Genomic DNA, 17,696 nt, shown 5'->3' on the forward strand with positions numbered 1-17,696 from the left:
CTATCTATCTATCTATCTATCTATCATCTACGTATCTATCTATCTATCTATCTATCTATCTATCTATCATCTACGTATCTATCTATCTATCATCTATCTATCTATCTATCTATCTATCTATCTATCTATCTATCTATCTATCTATCTATCTATCTATCTATCTATCTATCTATCTATCTCTATCTATCCTCTATCTCTATCATCTATATTCTATCTCTATAATCTATATCTATCTCTTCTATCTATCATTTCTCTATCTCTCTATATCTCCATCCATCCATCCATCCATCCATCCATCCATCCATCCATCTATCTGAGATGTGACATTGTGATGGGCACAAGAGTGAACCAGGACCATTCACAATACTTGATGAAGGATAGAAAGCAGACTAGCAGGGTGCCCAGCTAGATATCCCAGAAGCACCCGGTCTCTAAGGCGAGAATATTTTCTGGCTGTTTTTCTTTGAAAGTTCAACCAAGGGCACCAAGCGTGTTTTCCACCCAGGCGGTCCCCCACCTTTCCATCTTGCGCGCGCTTGCCCATTTCTCCCGCGGCCCGGTTTCCAACAGGCCGTGGCCGGAGGGGAGGGGAGTTGGGGACCCCGGTTCTACCCCCACCCCCCTGAGATGCTCATTCCAGAGTTACTGGGGGGACGCTCAGCAAGCGAGGGAGGGCCCCAGTTTCTCCGGAGATACTAGTGGGATACTCCGCGGACAGACCCGAAGCAGAGATACACAAAGAGCAGGATCAAGGAGACAACCACACACACACAGTGGCTTTGCACAGCACAACCGCACTTTAATGGATTCAGAAGGGGCAGGGTGATACAGAAGGTTCCACGCACGGAGGCCAGGGGTGTGTGTGTGTGGGAGGGGGAGAATTACGTGGACTGTCCTCGTCGCGCCCGCCTCCCCGCCCGCCTCTTACCCTTGTGCAGGACGGCGTTGGCGGGCTTGTTGCCGGCCAGGGACTCCTTGGACAAGTGCTGGTGGCTCTCGGCCAGACACTCCACCTCGGCAAAGCGGGTGTTGAGGGCCATGGCGGGGTGGCTGGGGTCCTGGGTCATGTTCAGGTAGGCCGCCCGGCGGAGCTGCTCCTCGATCACCAGGGCCTGCTCCAGCAGCTGGCAGAAACAAGGCAGGGGAGACGGTCAGAAGGCAGCGGGCACCCCGGAGAAGGCCAAGGGGGTCTTTCCCCTCGACTTACGGCGGTTCGTCTAGGGAAGGGGTAGGCAACCTCGGCTCTTTTATGACTCCTGGACTTCAACTCACAGAATTCCTGAGCCAGCCATGCCTTTTCCCCCCCTCCCTTCTACCTCCTATAGCAGAAAGATTGCAGAGGAAGGGATTATAAGAGAGTAAGCACATCGATGGGTAGACACATCCTGCTGGCTCAGGAATTCTGGGATTTGAAGTTGAATAGAATAGAATAGAAATAAGGAATAGAATAGAATTATGGGATAGAATAGAATAGAATAGAATAGAAATAAGGAATAGAATAGAAATAATAGAATAGAATAGAAATAAGGAATAGAATAGAATTATGGGATAGAATAGAATAGAATAGAATAGAATAGAATAGAATAGAACAGAACAGAATAGAAATAAGGTATAGAATAGAATAGAAATAAGGAATAGAATAGAAATATTAGAATAGAATAGAAATAAGGAATAGAATAGAATAAAAATTAATAGAAGAATAATAGAAGAATAGAATAATAATAGAATAGAATAAAAATTAATAGAATAGAATAGAATAATAGAATAGAATAATAATAGAAGAATAGAATAAAAATTAATAGAATAGAATAGAATAACAGAATAATAATAGAAGAATAGAATAATAATAGAATAAAAATTAATAGAATAGAATAAGAATAGAAGAAGAATAGAATAGAATAGAATAAGAATTAATAGAATAATAATAGAAGAATAGAATAGAATAAAAATTAATAGAAGAATAGAATAATAATAGAAGAATAGAATAGAATAAAAATAGAATAGAATAGAATAATAATAGAATAGAATAGAATAAAAATTAATAGAATAGAATAGAATAGAATAAGAATAGAATAATAGAATAGAATAGAATAAAAATTAATAGAATAGAATAAGAATAGAATAGAAGTATAATAGAATAGAACAGAATAAAAATTAGAATAGAATAGAAGAATAGAAGAATAATAGAATAGAATAGAATAAAAATTAATAGAAGAATAATAGAAGAATAGAAGAATAGAATAGAATAGAATAGAATAAAAATTAATAGAATAGAATAGAATAAGAACAGAATAGAAGAATAGAATAGAATAAAAATTAATAGAATAGAACAAGAACAGAGCAGAACAGAATAAACTTTATTGTCGCTTTAAATGTAGACTAATCAGCATACATTAAAATGAAATCTCACTGCATTCAGCTCTCAAAGGGCCACCCCCTCCAATATACACCGCATAAAGACAACAAGAGTATGCCTATAACCACATGCGCACACACACACATATTTAACCACAGAGAAACAACACATCCTAGCCAGCGTATCGCCTTAGCCTGCTTTTAAATTCCAAAGCCACCACCGCAGCCCCAGCCCAGCGCCAGCCCGTCTCTCAGCCCGAAGGAGGAGGGGGGCTCCCGCTTTCTCCTCACCCACCTTGAACCTCCTGGCCAGAAACTTGTTCTTCATCTCCAGGAAGTTCCCCTTGTTGGCTTCGCTCTTGAAGGGCTCGTTGATGATGGCGAACTGGTTGTCGTTCTGGATGTCCTGCCAGCGGGCGTAGCCGTGCCTGCAGGGGTGGCCAGGTTAAGGGGCGTCCACAGTTGCGGGCAGGAGTCCCCACGGAGGGCGGCCACGAGGAGAAGAGCGCAGAGAAGGGAACCCTCTTCCTCCTCTTCAATTGACTCCCTCTAGGGCAGAGGTCCCCAACCTTTTGGGCACCAGGGACCACCGGTTCCGTGGAGAGAGGTTTTCCCGCGGACCGGAGGGGGCGAGGTTTTGTGTGCTGCCTGCATCCCGGGGATGGGGCTTGGCTTGTTTGTGCAGACCGGTTGCTGGTGTGCTGCAGCCCGGTACGGGTCCACAGACCAGGGGTTGGGGACCCCTGTCCTAAACCTTAAACCTAACGCCCTAACCCTAACTCCCTAACCCTAACCTGGTTGCTGGTGTGCTGTGGCCCAGTACCGGTCCACAGACCTTAAACCCTAACCCCGTAACCCTAACCCCCTAACCCGGTTGCTGGTGTGCTGCGGCCCGGTACCGGTCCATGGACCAGGTGTTGGGGACCCCTGTCCTAAACCTTAAACCTAACCCCCTAACCCTAACCCCGTAACCCTAACGCGGTTGCTGGTGTGCTGCGGCCCGGTACCAATCCACAGACAAGGGGTTTGGGACCCCTGTCCTAAATCTTAAATCTAACCCTTAACTCTAGCCCTAAACCTAATCCTAACCCTAAATCTTAAACCTAAAACCTAACCCTTAAACCTAACCCTAAACCTTAACCCTAGCCCTAACCCTCTAACCCTAACCTTGGTGCATTCTGGGTGATTTTCTTGCGTAGGTTTCAGGACCCAACTAAGTAAGATTAGTGCTGGAAGGGGGGGGCTGTGCAGTGGAGGAGGACTGTGGGGTCCTGGGGGTGTGTGTGTCTCTGAGCTGGGTTGTTTTATTGTGGACGTTTCATGACCCAACTAGGGAACATCCTCAGTGCTACTTAATCTCAATCCCTTCCAGCACTGATGATGTTCCCTAGTTGGGTCATGAAACGTCCACAATAAAACAACCCAGCTCAGACAGCACCAGGGACCCCCACATTCTTCCTCTTTCTCCTTGTGCTCTCCTCCTCCTTCTTCTCCTCTTCCTCCATTTCTCCTCCTCCTCCTCCTCCTCCTCCTCCACTCTGCACACCTCTCTCCCTTCTAGCCCTGATGCTGTTCCCTAGTTGGGTCATGAAACGTCTGCAAGAAAACCACCCAGCTCAGAGCGCACCAGGGACCCCACGCTTCAACCCTGAGTTATAGGTATTCTCTTTTGTCAGGCAGAAACTGGCAGTGAGACCCAGGGGCTGCAGCCCACCCCCCACTCAGACATTCTCCAGAGAGCTCTGCTTCCTGCAGGAAAAGAGCAGACCAGCCCCCTCCCTCCCCGTTCACCACCCCGGGGAAGCTCGGCTGTCCCCCGAAAAACCCTAACCCTCCCCATCCTTCACGGGATGGGCCTGCGACCACTTGGCCAGCTCTTTCTCAAGACGGTGTCCTTCTCCCCTCTCGCTTCCCCACAAAGGGTGCCCTGTCCTCCGCCTTCGCCGGGAATCACGGGCAACACCCCCTCCCATCCCCCCAAACCCCACTTTCCCAAATTTTAAAGGATACAGGACGATGCCGGCCAGCAGCCAGTAGTCATGTCGGCGGTGCCAGATCTCGTTCAGCTTGCTGGAGGAGATGGCGGCTCGCTCCTCGTTCTGCCAAAGGGTGTGAAGTTCTGGCCAGAGAGAGCAGGAGAAAAATCACCACTGGGTCCGGTCTGAGAAACCAGCTATAAATCCTCAGTTTCTCCCCCGGAGGTTTCACATTCCCAACCGTCGGCGTTATTCCCCCCCCCCCCAAAAAAAAATCAGGACTGAATTTACCTGCTTTCTACAGGTAGTTTTTCCACTTACTGCCCCCACAATTTCTGCTGCTAAGCCAGACAGTTGCTAAAGGAGCTCTGCCCCCTAACCCTAACCCTTAACCCTAAAGCAGAGGCCCCCAGCCTTTTGGGCACCAGGGACCACCGGTTCCGTGGAGAGAGGTTTCTCCGCGGACCGGAGGAAAAATGGAGAAATGAAAAGAATTTATTAACCAGTGGAACAGCTTGTCTCCAGAAATTGTGGGCGCTCCATCACTGGAGATTTTTTAAGAAGAGATGAGACAATCATCTGTCTGAGATGGCATAGGTTCTCCTGCTTGAGCAGGGGGCTGGACTAGAAGACCTCCAAGGTCCTTTCCAGCTCCTATCCTATCCTATCCTATTCTGTAATTCTATTCTATCCCATATTTTCCCTTCTATTCTATTCCATATTTCCTACTCTATCCTATCCTATCCTATCCTATCTTACTCTACTCTATATTTCTATTCTATTCTGTAATTCTATTCTATTCTGTATTTCTATTCTATTCTATTCTTCTATTCTATTCTATTTTATTCTATTCTATTCTATTCTATTCTATTCTATTCTATTCTTCTATTCTATTCTGTATTTCTATTCTATTCTTCTATTCTATTCTATTCTATTCTATTCTATTCTATTCTATTCTGTATTTCTATTCTATTCTATTCTATTCTATTCTTCTATTCTATTCTATTCTATTCTGTATTTCTATTCTATTCTATTCTATTCTATTCTCTATTTCTATTCTATTCTATTCTATTCTATTCTATTCTATTCTGTATTTCTATTCTATTCTATTCTATTCTATTCTATTCTATTCTATTCTATTCTATTCTATTCTATTCTATTCTTATTGAGTGATTGATTTGTTAAATGTATCGGCCCCTCACCTCGCTGCGGAGCTGTGCTCTAGGGCTGCTTACAGCAATAAAAACAGGGAAATGAGAAGAACAAAGAATAAAAAAGGATGAAAAGTAGCCTAAATGTAACAAATAGCAAAGCGATGGAACAACAGAAGAAGCAAAAAAAGAAAAAAAAACCCAGATCTTTGCCACGGAGGCGCCCTCTTACCCGTGAAGCCCCCATCCGCGATGTTGAACATAAACCGTGGTTTCTCCATCCTCTCTTCCCTCTTCCCGTTATTCCGGTTCTCCTCTCTGAGATTGCCAGTTCTGGACTCTTTGGCCGTCTCCCGCTCCGATTTGACGTCTCCTTTGAAGGCAAGAAAAAAGGGGGGCTTTGGACCAGATCCGTTTTTCCACCCCTCCCTTCTCGCTTTTCGTCAGCAGGGATACCTGGCTGACAAGCCGCCAGGTCAAATGCTACTCAATTCGCACACGCCACAATCGGTATGTCTGTCTGGAGTGTGGACTGCATGGAATTCCCCCCCCCCACGCAGGAGCCAGCCAATGGCGAGAGGGGGGAAAGGCGGGCGGGCTAGCTGGCACGATCGGTTCTCTTGTCCTATCAAAAGAGCTTTTACTAACCCCCAGCCCAGTGTTGGGGTATCCCAGCAGCCAAGAGCAATCAAAGCCAAGGATCTAGAGCAACTTTGGCCACTTTAAGACTTGTGGACTTCAACTCCCAGAATTCCCCAGCCACCATGTTGAGTCTTGGCCACTTTAAGACTTGTGGACTTCAACTCCCAGAATTCCCCAGCCAGCAAGGGTTTCCCAGAATTCAGCATGGCCAGGACAAGAACAAAGGTGGCTAGACTGCTTTATTGCAATTTTGACTGGGTAACTTTTTTAACAGATCAGGGGTCTTCAAACTTGGCCCTTTTATGATGTGTGGACTTCAACTCCCAGAATTCCCCAGCCACCATGTTCAATCTCGGCCACTTTAAGACTTGTGGACTTCAACTCCCAGAATTCCCCAGCCAGCAAGGGTTTCCCAGAATTCAGCATGGCTAGGAGAACAATAAAAGGTGGCTAGACTACTTTATTGCAATTTTGACTGGGTAACTTTCTCAATAGACGGTGGGAACGCGGCGGACATAATATATCTTGACTTCGACAAAGTGTAAAAAAAAGAGCTGGCTGGGGAATGCTGGGAGTTGAAGTCCACAAGCCTTCAAAGTGGCCACGGATGGACATTTCTGACCTAGACAGCTGTTCTCACCACCTCTTTCCAGCCAGGATGCGAGGCGGCTCACCCTCAACTACTACGGCCCTTGGTGCAAATCCTGCCCCCGGCAGGAATTCCTGGCAAGCACACACCTGTCAATCCTGCTTCCCGCAGGCCCTTACCTTTCTTGGGATCCTGCGTTTCTCCCTCCATCTTTTCCTTGCTGTCATCGCTTTCCGTGGATTTTTCCTCGGCCACCAGCTTCTCCAAATCAGCATCTGGGAAGAGTGGAGGAATATGAGGGAAGGGAAACGGCTTTTGCAAAACGGGCATGGGTGATTTTTTCCATGTGCAAACACGGCCAGAGGCTTCAATGTCTGGTGTGTGTGTGTGTGTGTCCCCGGCTGTGTATTTTCTAACACCTTTTTATTATTTTAAAACGTTTACTTAAAATGTTTTTTTTTTTGTCTTGTTTGGTCTCTGTTTCACTAGTGGACGATCTCTTAAACAGGAGCCAGCCGTGTGCTGCAGCTGCCAAAAAGGCCAACACAGTGCTGGGCTGCATTAACAGAGGGATAGAATCAAGATCACGTGAAGGGTTAATACCACTTTACAAGGCCTTGGTAAGGCCACACTTAGGAATACGGCATCCAGTTTTGGTCACCACGATGTAAAAAAGATGCTGAGACTCTAGAAAGAGTGCAGAGAAGAGCAACAAAGATGATTAGGGGACTGGAGGCTAAAGCATATAAAGAACGGTTGCTGGAATTGGGAATGCCTAGTTTAATGAAGAGAAGGACGAGGGGGGACAGGATAGCGGTCTTCCAGTATCTCAGGGGCTGCCCCAAAGAAGAGGGAGTCAAGCTATTCTCCAAAGCACCTGAAGGCAGGACAAGAAGCAATGGATGGAGACTCATCAAGGAGAGAAGCAACCTAGAACTAAGGAGAAACTTCCTGACAGTGAGGACAATGAACCAGTGGAACCACCTGCCTCCAGAAGCGGTGAATGCTCCAACACTGGAAGTTTTTAAGAAGAGATTGGACAACCAATTTGTCTGAAATGGTATAGGGTTACCTGCCTGAGCAGGGGGTTGGACTAGATGACCTCCAAGGTCCCTTCCAACTTTTTTATTATTATTATTATTATTATTATTATTATTATTATTATTATTATTATTATTATTATTATTATTATTATTTTCTTTCTTTCTTTCTTTCTTTCTTTCTTTCTTTCTTTCTTTCTTTCTTTCTTTCTTTCTTTCTTTCTCTTTTGGGTTTTGCACTTTCAATCTTCCGGATAAAATAAAAATGGCAACAACAACAAAAAAAGAAAAATTAAAAAGAAAAGCTGAAACACGACCTGTCAACGCTGCTAACGTCGGATGTTCTTGCTTTGACAACCTTCTTATGTTTTACTCTTAGAATTAGAGTTAGAATTAGAGGATACTGGGGGGGGGGGAGGAGGAGGAGGAACGTGCCTGGGAGTTTAGCTAGACATAACAATACTATAACTAGGGTGAGAACCAAGGTCTTTTGAAATAAGAGACGATAAGGATTGGCGGGCTGGAGAACTGGAGGGGAAGCCTGCATTTCAAGCTAGTTGGAGAATGTGATTTATGACTGTGCTCAGGGGAGGGGAATTCAGATTTTGGCTTCGCCTATATGCGTGCCGATGCTCTGCTACTCGAATAAAGATTCTCTAAGGTAGACAATGCCTCTTCTTTTGAAGAGTTTCATCTGTCGGAACCAGGACACGACAAGACCCGTGATCAATCCTCACCCAATTTCTCCTTTTCTTCCTTGACCGTCGCTTCGGCTTCGGCCTCCTTCTCCCTGACCCCCGTCGGGCCCTCGTCCTGCGTCTTTTTCGAAGACTCCGGCTCCATTTTATCCCCTGCGAAGGTGGCAGAAAGGGGCTGTTCGGGCGCGGGCGGCTGGGAAAATGCAAGGCAGAGGAACTCAAAGGCAGCTCCCGTCAGGGAGAGACCCCCTCACCCAGGTAGGCAGGTCCTGCGCAGGGGCAGAAGAAGAGCCCAGGGGCAATTATTATTATTATTATTATTTTCCCCCCGCTGCCCTTGGAGCCTCCACACCGCCTCCGATTCGGTCGCACGAAGAACGGCGGCGGGAATTGGGTTTGTCCAGTCTAGGGAAAGTCGAGCACAAACCTCGGTCTCCATTTTCTCGCCGCCCTTGGCTTCCTTCTCCAACTTCTCCTCCCGGGTCTCCAGATCCTCCTTGTCGGCCGAGAGGACCCCGTCTCCTTTGTCGCTGGGGGCCGGAGTAGCTGAAGGAACATTAACAGAGGGATAGAATCAAGATCACGTGAAGTATTAATACCACTTTACAAGGCCTTGGTAAGGCCAGACTTGGAATACTGCATCCAGTTTTGGTCACCACGATGTAAAAAAGATGCAGAGACTCTAGAAAGAGTACAGAGAAGAGCAACAAAGATTAGTAGAGGTCTGGAGGCTAAAACATACAAGGAACGGTTGCTGGAATTGGGGATATCTAGTCTAATGAAGAGAAGGATGAGGAGGGGCATGATAGCAGCTTTCCAATATCTCAGGGGCTGCCCCAAAGAAGAGGGAGTCAAGCCATTCTCCAAGGCGCCTGAAGGCAGGACAAGAAGCAACAGATGGAAACGAATCAAGGAGAGAAGCAACCTAGAACTAAGGAGAAACTTCCTGAGAGTGAGAACAATTAACCAGTGGAACCACCTGCCTCCAGAAGCGGTGAATGCTTCAACACCGGAAGTTTTTAAGAAGAGACTGGACAGCCATTTGTCCGAAATGATATAGGGTTTCCTGCCTGAGCAGGGGGTTGGACTAGATCAGTGGTTCTCAACCTGTGGGTCGGGACCCCATTTGGGGTCGATCGACCATTTCATGGGGGTCGCCAAGCAAGGCTGTCCGCCATTTTTTTTGTCTGCCATTTTTTCCCCCTTTTCCGGCGGGTGCCTTACCTCCCTTGGGCTGGGCCAGCTGGTGGTCGGCCTGCTCCCTCTCTGCCGCTTGCCAGCTACGCCTCGGCCGGCGCAGGGGGTGGAACCACGCATGTGCGGCGCTCCTGGGCAGGGAAAGTCCTCGACCTACGACCGGTTGGGTAGTCCTCGACTTATGACTGGTTTAGTCCTCGACTTATGACCGGTTTAGTCCTCAACTTACGATCGGTTGGGGTCGCGGCATTAAAAAGGTTGAGAACCACTGGACTAGATGATCTCCCAGGTCCCTTCTGAGTCTGTTATTCTTTTTTTCCTTCCTTCCTTCCTTCCTTCCTTCCTTCCTTCCTTCCTTCCTTCCTTCCTCCTTCCCTCCCTCCCTTCTCCAACACTGGAAGTTTTTAAGAAGAGACTGGACTGCCATTTTTCTGAAATGGTCTAGGGTTTCCTGCCTGAGCAGGGGGTTGGACTAGATGACCTCCAAGGTCCCTTCCAACTTTATTATTATTATTATGGATCATCGCACAGTCAGCCAGATGTTCAGACTGGACTTGGCATTTTGTCTACCTATGAGTATTATTACTATTATTACTATTATTACTATTATTACTATTATTATTATTATTATTATTATTATTATTATTATTATTATTATTATTATTATTATTATTAAATTTGATCTGTCATCCCGACGCACAACCATCTGGGAATGGAAGAAGAACTCCAAGACGAAGGCAAATGAATACATCTGTCCCAGGGTAACGTCGTACGATCCAACCTGGGTCGGTCCCCTGGCTTCTATTTATGACCGATGCTGCATTCCCAAGGTCATCTCATCCCCTTTGGTGACCTTAAGTCAATGGGGGAAGCCATAGTTCCTTCACAACCCCGTAACTCACTTAGCGGCCGCTGCGATTCCCGTAACTGCCGCCGCGGTGGTAAGAAAGGGCGTAAAACAGGGCAAAAGCCACTTGTCTCACTTAGCAACCAGCTCAGTTCTGGTCATTAAGCCGGGGACGACGGCCCCCTTAGTGAATTTGCGGCTTCGCTTAATTAAGGATCCAGCCTGAAACACACACACCCTGGCCTAATTCTAATTTCTTCGCACGGGGGTGGGCTCATTTACAGTAGTGGCCCAAATTGTGGAAACCTTTTGGGAAAAAGTGTATTTTTGAGGTTTGATGGCTAATAATACCACTTTTTTTGGGAGTAGTATCACAAAATTATATATTACTGGAAAGATAGTTTAATCAAGAACGCAATGCAACCATGTTTGTTCAAATATCTGTACTGTATTCTATGAAATAGACAAATAACCAGAAAAAGGAAGCACAACTTGCTCAGGTTGATATCAAGTAGCTTTCCTCCATCTGATTGTAGCCAATGAGCATGAGTGTTTAGAGAGCCAATCAGGTGTCATTTTGTTTTGCCCATGAGCCAACCAGATCACAATAGGATCCAGTTATTGATGTCATGTATTGAAGCTGAGAGGAGGAGATTTGTCAGTGTGTGATGTGATCGCTATCAAGTTGGTTGGGTTTTTTTGTGTGTGTGTTCTTTCACTGAGTGAGCTTGTAAAACGTCATAAAATTAAATTAACATTGCAAAGAATCGACTGGTCACCCAGAAAACCATGTAAAATAGTATTTATTAAATGAACATGGCTGCAGTTATAAAGAAATTAGAAGAAAAAATGGGTGGAAACTTAAACCAAAGGTGGCATTTCTACTGTACACTTTTTCCCAAAAGGTTTCCACCATTTTGGCCACTGCTGCAGAGCAATTTACTCCAGTGTACTAGGCAACAGGGACTAGCCTCTTGAAAAGGCGGCGGTGAAATCCCGAACGGAAATTCTCAAGAGGAATTCGGTGTTGTCCGTTTCGCCCGCCTTCCACGGGGCTCGGGTGGTGGATTCCGACGCCGTTAGGGGAAGGGGTTCGGGGTTTGGGTCCCCCCACCCCTCCCCTTGCGACCGATCCCGGCTCCATCTCGGCTGGGCGCGTACCTGGCTTGGAGGTGCAAGGCGTATTGGTGCAGCTGGGGTCCGGGGTGGTGGTGGAGGTCTTGACGGTGGGGGACGAGGCCCGGGAGGACTTCTTGGAGTCAGCGCTGGGATCCGGCATCAGCTCGGGCATGCTCCAGCGGCCGTTGATGTGTTCAAACTCTTGCACCTATCACGCAAAAGCACACACACACACACACACACACCCATGGCCCCCGTGAGCAATTTTACAAAAATGAAACCCTTCCATAGAAGCAGAGAAGTGTCTAGCCTGGCAAATTCTTGGCTGGAATTTTATAGAACATACAAAAACAAGAGATATTCTGGTGCAACGGTTGAAAGTGCTGGCCTAGAAACTAGGAGACGGTGAGTTCTAGTCCCGCCTTAAGCAAGAAAGCCAGCTGGGTAATTTTGGGCCCATCACCAGGAGACGGTGAATTCTAGTTCCACTTTAGCCATGAAAGCCAGATAGGTGAGTTTGGGCCAGTTCCCAGGAGATGGTGAGTTCTAGTCCCGCCTTAAGCACGAAAGCCGGCTGGGTAACTTAAAGCCAGTCACCAGGAGACAGTGAATTCTAGTTCCATTTTAGTCATGAAAGCCAGATAGGTGAGTTTGGGCCAGTTACCAGAAGTGAGTTCTAGTACTGCCTTAAGCATGAAAGCCAGCTGGGTACTTTAAAGCCAGTCACCAGGAGAGGGTGAATTCTAGTTCCACTTTAGCCATGAAAGAGAGATAGGTGAGTTTGGGTCAGTTACCAGGAGACGGTGAGTTCTAGTCCCGCCTTAACCGTGAAAGGCAGCTGGGTACTTTAAAGCCAGTCACCAGGGGACGGTGAATTCTAGTTCCACTTTAGCCATGAAAGCCAGATAGTTTGGGCCAGTTGAGTTTGGGCCAGTTCCCAGGAGACGGTGAGTTCTAGTCCCGCCTTAAGCATGAAAGCCAGCTGGGTAACTTAAAGCCAGTCACCAGGAGACAGTGAATTCTAGTTCCACTTTACCCATGAAAGAGAGATAGGTGAGTTTGGGCCAGTTCCCAGGAGACGGTGAGTTCTAGTACCGCCTTAAGCATGAAAGCCAGCTGGGTACTTTAAAGCCAGTCACCAGGAGACGGTGAATTCTAGTTCCACTTTAGCCATGAAAGAGAGATAGGTGAGTATGGGCCAGTTACTAGGAGATGGTGAGTTCTAGTCCTGCCTTAACTGTGAAAGGCAGCTGGGTACTTTAAAGCCAGTCACCACAAGCAGGGGTCTTCCAACTTGGCCCTTTGATGACTTGTGGACTTCAACTCCCAGAATTCCTCAGCCAGGCAGTGCCTGGCTGGGGAATTCTGGGAGTTGAAGTCCACAAGTCATCAAAGGGCCAGGTTGGAAGACCCCTGGTTTAAACCAACATGTCCTCCTTTTTCCCTTGGAGAAGGAAGCCCTGCTCACACCAGTGCCGAGTACTTGGAAGGGCAGTGGATGATGGGTGCTTCCTCCTGACCCATCCGCCTTTGCTGCCCCACAGCGCCGTACCTTTTTTTTCACCAGAGACATGACTCCTATCCGTGTCAGGACTTGCTGTCGGGAGAGACCCTCCCTCGGCACCCCGTCGGCAAAGGTCTCTGAGCCGTCCGCCCCGGGTTCGCACAGGTGCCTCATGAAGAGAGAAACGTAGGCCCTGGAGAAGACATGAAGACCCAACATCCATCTGTACCCATTTATAGAGGAAATTGGACCAGCTCTTTACAACGTTGTTTAGTTGGCAAAGATGTTGAGCAGGGGTCTTCCAACTTGGCCCTTTGAATGAATTGTGGACTTCAACTCCCAGAATTCCTCAGCCAGCGTGAGGGAACTATGACCCTTTGATGACTCGTGGACTTCAACTCCCAGAATTCCTTAGCCAGCGTGAGGGAACTATGACCCTTTGATGACTCGCGGACTTCAACTCTCAGAATTCCTCAGCCAGCGTGAGGGAACTATGACCCTTTGATGACTTGCGGACTTCAACTCCCAGAATTCCTCAGCCAGCGTGAGGGAACTAGGACCCCTTTATGACTTGCGGACTTCAACTCCCAGAATTCCTCAGCCAGCGTGAGGGAACTAGGACCCCTTTATGACTTGCGGACTTCAACTCCCAGAATTCCTCAGCCAGCGTGAGGGAACTATGACCCTTTGATGACTTGTGGACTTCAACTCCCAGAATTCCTCAGCCAGCGTGAGGGAACTAGGACCCTTTGATGACTGGTGGACTTCAACTCCCAGAATTCCTCAGCCAGCGTGAGGGAATTATGACCCCTTTATGACTTGTGGACTTCAACTCCCAGAATTCCTCAGCCAGCGTGAGGGAATTATGACCCTTTGATGACTTGGGGACTTCAACTCCCAGAATCCCTCAGCCAGGCCTGCTGGCTGAGGAATTCTGGGAGTTGAAGTCCACAAGCAGGGGTCTTCAAACTTGGCCCTTTCATGACTTGTGGACCTGAAGGCCGTCAAGGTACCCTGGTTTAAAAAAAAAAAAATGTGTGAGGAAAATTAAGGGAAAGAGGATGCGATTGTGGGTGATCATGATTCCCTCCAGTCCAAGGAAAAACTGTCAAACCACAAATCTTTGGATTACAGGAGTTTGATAGGTTGAATTGCAGGAATGTTCTAGAGCAACAGGTAACTCCCAACAGCCCCAGAACATAAATGGGGGGGATGGGGAGGAGGAAGCTTGTAGGACAGTGTTTGTCAATCTTGCCAATTTTAAAGGGTGTGGACTTCAAATCCCAGAATTCCCCAGCCGGCATCATGGCAACTGTAAGCTACCTGGAGAATGCTGGCTGGCTGGGGAATTCTGAGAGTTGAAGTCCACCCATCTTAAAGTGGCCACAACGGCTGGGGAATTCTGGGAGTTGAAGTCCACCCATCCTACGATTGCCAGAATGGCTGGGGAATTCTGGGAGTGGAAGTCCACCCATCTTAAAGTGGCCACAATGGCTGGGGAATTCTGGGAGTTGAAGTCCACCCATCCTACGATTGCCACAATGGCTGGGGAATTCTGGGAGTTGAAGTCCACCCATCCTATAGTCGCCACAATGGCTGGGGAATTCTGGGAGTGGAAGTCCACCCATCTTAAGGTTGCCACAATGGCTGGGGAATTCTGGGAGTGGAAGTCCACCCATCCTCCAGTCACCACAATGGCTGGGGAATTCTGGGAGTTGAAGTCCACCCAACTTAAGGTTGCCACAATGGCTGGGGAATTCTGGGAGTTGAAGTCCACCCATCCTCCAGTCACCACAATGGCTGGGGAATTCTGGGAGTGGAAGTCCCCCCCATCCTACAGCTGCCAAGGCCGAGAGAGCGTGTCCTAGGAGCAGGGAGTGGAGACCGTCCTACGTAGGGACGCCTAGAACAAGCACTCGACCCGTTTGCCATCAGATTCTCTTCATGCATCGTCATCCCGGGCGCAGCGGGACCTGTAGCTGTGGGCCAGCTTGGCAGAAGTCACGCCTTAGACTCGCCAATGCGCCTGGCCACAGCCTCGCCTCGCTCTGTGTCTGCTTGAGGGAGAGGCGGTCATCCCTTCACGCCGCTCTCCAGGAAAACACAGACAGAAGCGTGCTTGGAGAGGATGTCAGATGAGTAAGAACCATCATCATTTGGCAAACAAGGCGCCTGCTTTGCTCTCGTTTGGTCTAGAAAGCCGGAGACTGGGAGTTCTAGTCCCGCCTTAGCCACGAAAGCCGGCGGGGTGGCTTTGGGCCAACGCTTCTGACACGAAGACCAGGAGACTGGGAATTCTAGTCCGCCTTAGCCATTAAAACCATCTGGGTGACTTTGGGCCAACGCTTCTGACACAAAGACCAGGAGACTGGGAATTCTAGTCCTATCTTAGCCATGAAAGCCGGCTGGGTGGCTTTGGGCCAACGCTTCTGAGTCGAAGACCAGGAGACTGGGAATTCTAGTCCCGCCTTAGCCATGAAAGCCGGCTGGGTGACTTTGGGCCAACGCTTCTGACACGAAGACCCGGAAACTGGGAGTTCTAGTCCTGCCTTAGCCATGAAAGCCGGCTGGGTGACTTTGGGCCAATGTTTCTGACACGAAGACCAGGAGACTGGGAATTCTAGTCCCGACTTAGCCATGAAAGCCGGCTGGGTGGCTTTGGGCCAACGCTCCTGACATGAAGACTAGGAGACTGGGAATTCTAGTCCTACCTTAGCCATTAAAACCATCTGGGTGACTTTGGGCCAACGCTTCTGAGTCGAAGACCAGGAGACTGGGAATTCTAGTCCCACCTTAGCCATTAAAGCCACCTGGGTGACTTTGGGCCAACGCTTCTGACACAAAGACCAGGAGACTGGGAATTCTAGTCCCGCCTTAGCCATTAAAGCCGACTGGGTGACTTTGGGCCAACGCTTCTGAGTCGAAGACCAGGAGACTGGAAGTTCTAGTCCCACCTTAGCCATTAAAACCATCTGGATGGCTTTGGGCCAACACTCCTGACACGAAGACAGGAGACTGGGAATTCTAGTCCCCCCTTAGCCATTAAAGTCGGCTGGGTGGCTTTGGGCCAACGCTTCTGACTCAAAGACCAGGAGACTGGGAATTCTAGTCCTATCTTAGCCACGAATGCCTGCTGGACAAATTTTTTGGGCCAATTACCAGGAGAGACTTAATTTTAATCCCTGCTTTAGCCGTGAAAGCCAGCCGAGAGACTATTTAGTGGGGTTCCCAAGACCCCACCCACGAACACCGACAGGGCAAGACACTTGTAGATGAACTCCCTTCTGGCACTGATGACGTTCCCTAGTTGGGTCATCCAACGTCTGCAAGGAGACGACCCAGCTCAGAGACCTCCAAGGACCCCATAGTCTTCCTCCTCCTCCTCTCTGCAAACCCTCCCTTCTAGCACTGATGATGTTCCCTAGTTGGGTGATGAAACATCTGCAAGAAAAGAACCAAGCTCAGAGACCACCAAGGACCCCACAGTCCTCCTCCTCTTCTCCACAACCCCCTCTTTCTTCTAGCACTGATGACGTTCCCTAGTTGGGTCATGAAACGTCTGCAAGAAGACCACCCAGCTCAGAGCGCACCAAGGACACCCACCCCCCCAGTCCTCCTCCTTTCTGCAAACCTCATTCTCTTCTAGCACTGGTGATGTTACTTTGTTGGGTCGTGAGATGTCTGCAAGAACCTCCCCCCCCCCAAAAAAAGAGCAGCAAAGTTCCTGCAGAGAGGGAAGGGCCAAATGTAGGAAGGAAAGGCAAGGGCTGGGATTGGAAGGAGGGGAGGCTGCGGATTCATTGCTGCTCGGATTGTCACGGATTGTCTGTTGTGTACGTTTGGGGGGGGGGCTTTCTTGCAGACGTTTCATCACCTGACAAAGTAACCTCATCAGTGCTAGAAGATCATGGGGTTTGCAGAAAGGAGGAGGAGGACTCTGTGTGTGTGTGTGTGTGTGTGTGTCCTTGGTGCTCTCTGAGCTTGGTTGTTTTTTTTTGCTTACTACTGGAGTAGCCCAGGCAGCCACAGGGGGCTAAGCCAATTCCCCAGAGACCACCGAAGGAGCAAACAAGGGCTTTGGGCAGGGAGACCACCAGCTTTTTTTTCAATCTGTCCTTGGTTGCTCGTGTTATTTTCAGGGGAATCCGACACACAAACACACACACACACCCCTGCCGCAAGCGCCCTCTTCAAAAGGAAGATGGAGCAGCCAGAGGCAAAAAATCTGTCGTTATCAAGGAAGACGGGGCGCGCTTGAATCAGAAACAGGAAGCCCCTGCGGAGCGACAACCCGAGGATCCTCTTTAGAAGAAAAGCCAAGTGGAAAAGGGGGGGGGAGAAACACAGACGTCCAGCCTGTCAATCACAGCTCATGCAGCTTCATAGATAGATAGATAGATAGATAGATAGATAGATAGATAGATAGATAGATAGATAGATAGATAGATAGATAGATAGATAGATAGATAGATAGATAGATAGATAGATAGATAGATAGATAGATAGATAGATAGATAGATAGATAGATAGATAGATAGATAGATAGATAGATAGATAGATAGATAGATAGATAGATAG

General features: G+C 47.9%; 1 protein-coding gene across 1 annotated transcript in view; it reads right to left on the reverse strand.

Annotated features, from left to right (window-relative positions):
* LOC107298317 (chromodomain-helicase-DNA-binding protein 3) overlaps nucleotides 1-17,696 on the reverse strand; it is a 44,544-nt gene that overhangs the window by 11,661 nt on the left and 15,187 nt on the right. The window contains exons 10-19 of the mRNA XM_029286492.1: nucleotides 14,113-14,132; nucleotides 13,167-13,311; nucleotides 11,657-11,822; nucleotides 8,879-8,997; nucleotides 8,491-8,644; nucleotides 6,893-6,988; nucleotides 5,715-5,855; nucleotides 4,366-4,474; nucleotides 2,651-2,783; nucleotides 929-1,124 (exon numbers count right to left, since the gene is read on the reverse strand). Of these exons, the coding sequence (XP_029142325.1) occupies nucleotides 929-1,124; nucleotides 2,651-2,783; nucleotides 4,366-4,474; nucleotides 5,715-5,855; nucleotides 6,893-6,988; nucleotides 8,491-8,644; nucleotides 8,879-8,997; nucleotides 11,657-11,822; nucleotides 13,167-13,311; nucleotides 14,113-14,132 (1,279 nt within the window). The remainder of the gene's footprint in view (nucleotides 1-928; nucleotides 1,125-2,650; nucleotides 2,784-4,365; nucleotides 4,475-5,714; nucleotides 5,856-6,892; nucleotides 6,989-8,490; nucleotides 8,645-8,878; nucleotides 8,998-11,656; nucleotides 11,823-13,166; nucleotides 13,312-14,112; nucleotides 14,133-17,696) is intronic.

The sequence above is a fragment of the Protobothrops mucrosquamatus genome, unplaced genomic scaffold, assembly GCF_001527695.2.
Source record: "Protobothrops mucrosquamatus isolate PMUCROS unplaced genomic scaffold, P.Mucros_1.0 scaffold3869, whole genome shotgun sequence".
Classification (NCBI taxonomy): Eukaryota; Metazoa; Chordata; class Lepidosauria; order Squamata; family Viperidae; genus Protobothrops; species Protobothrops mucrosquamatus.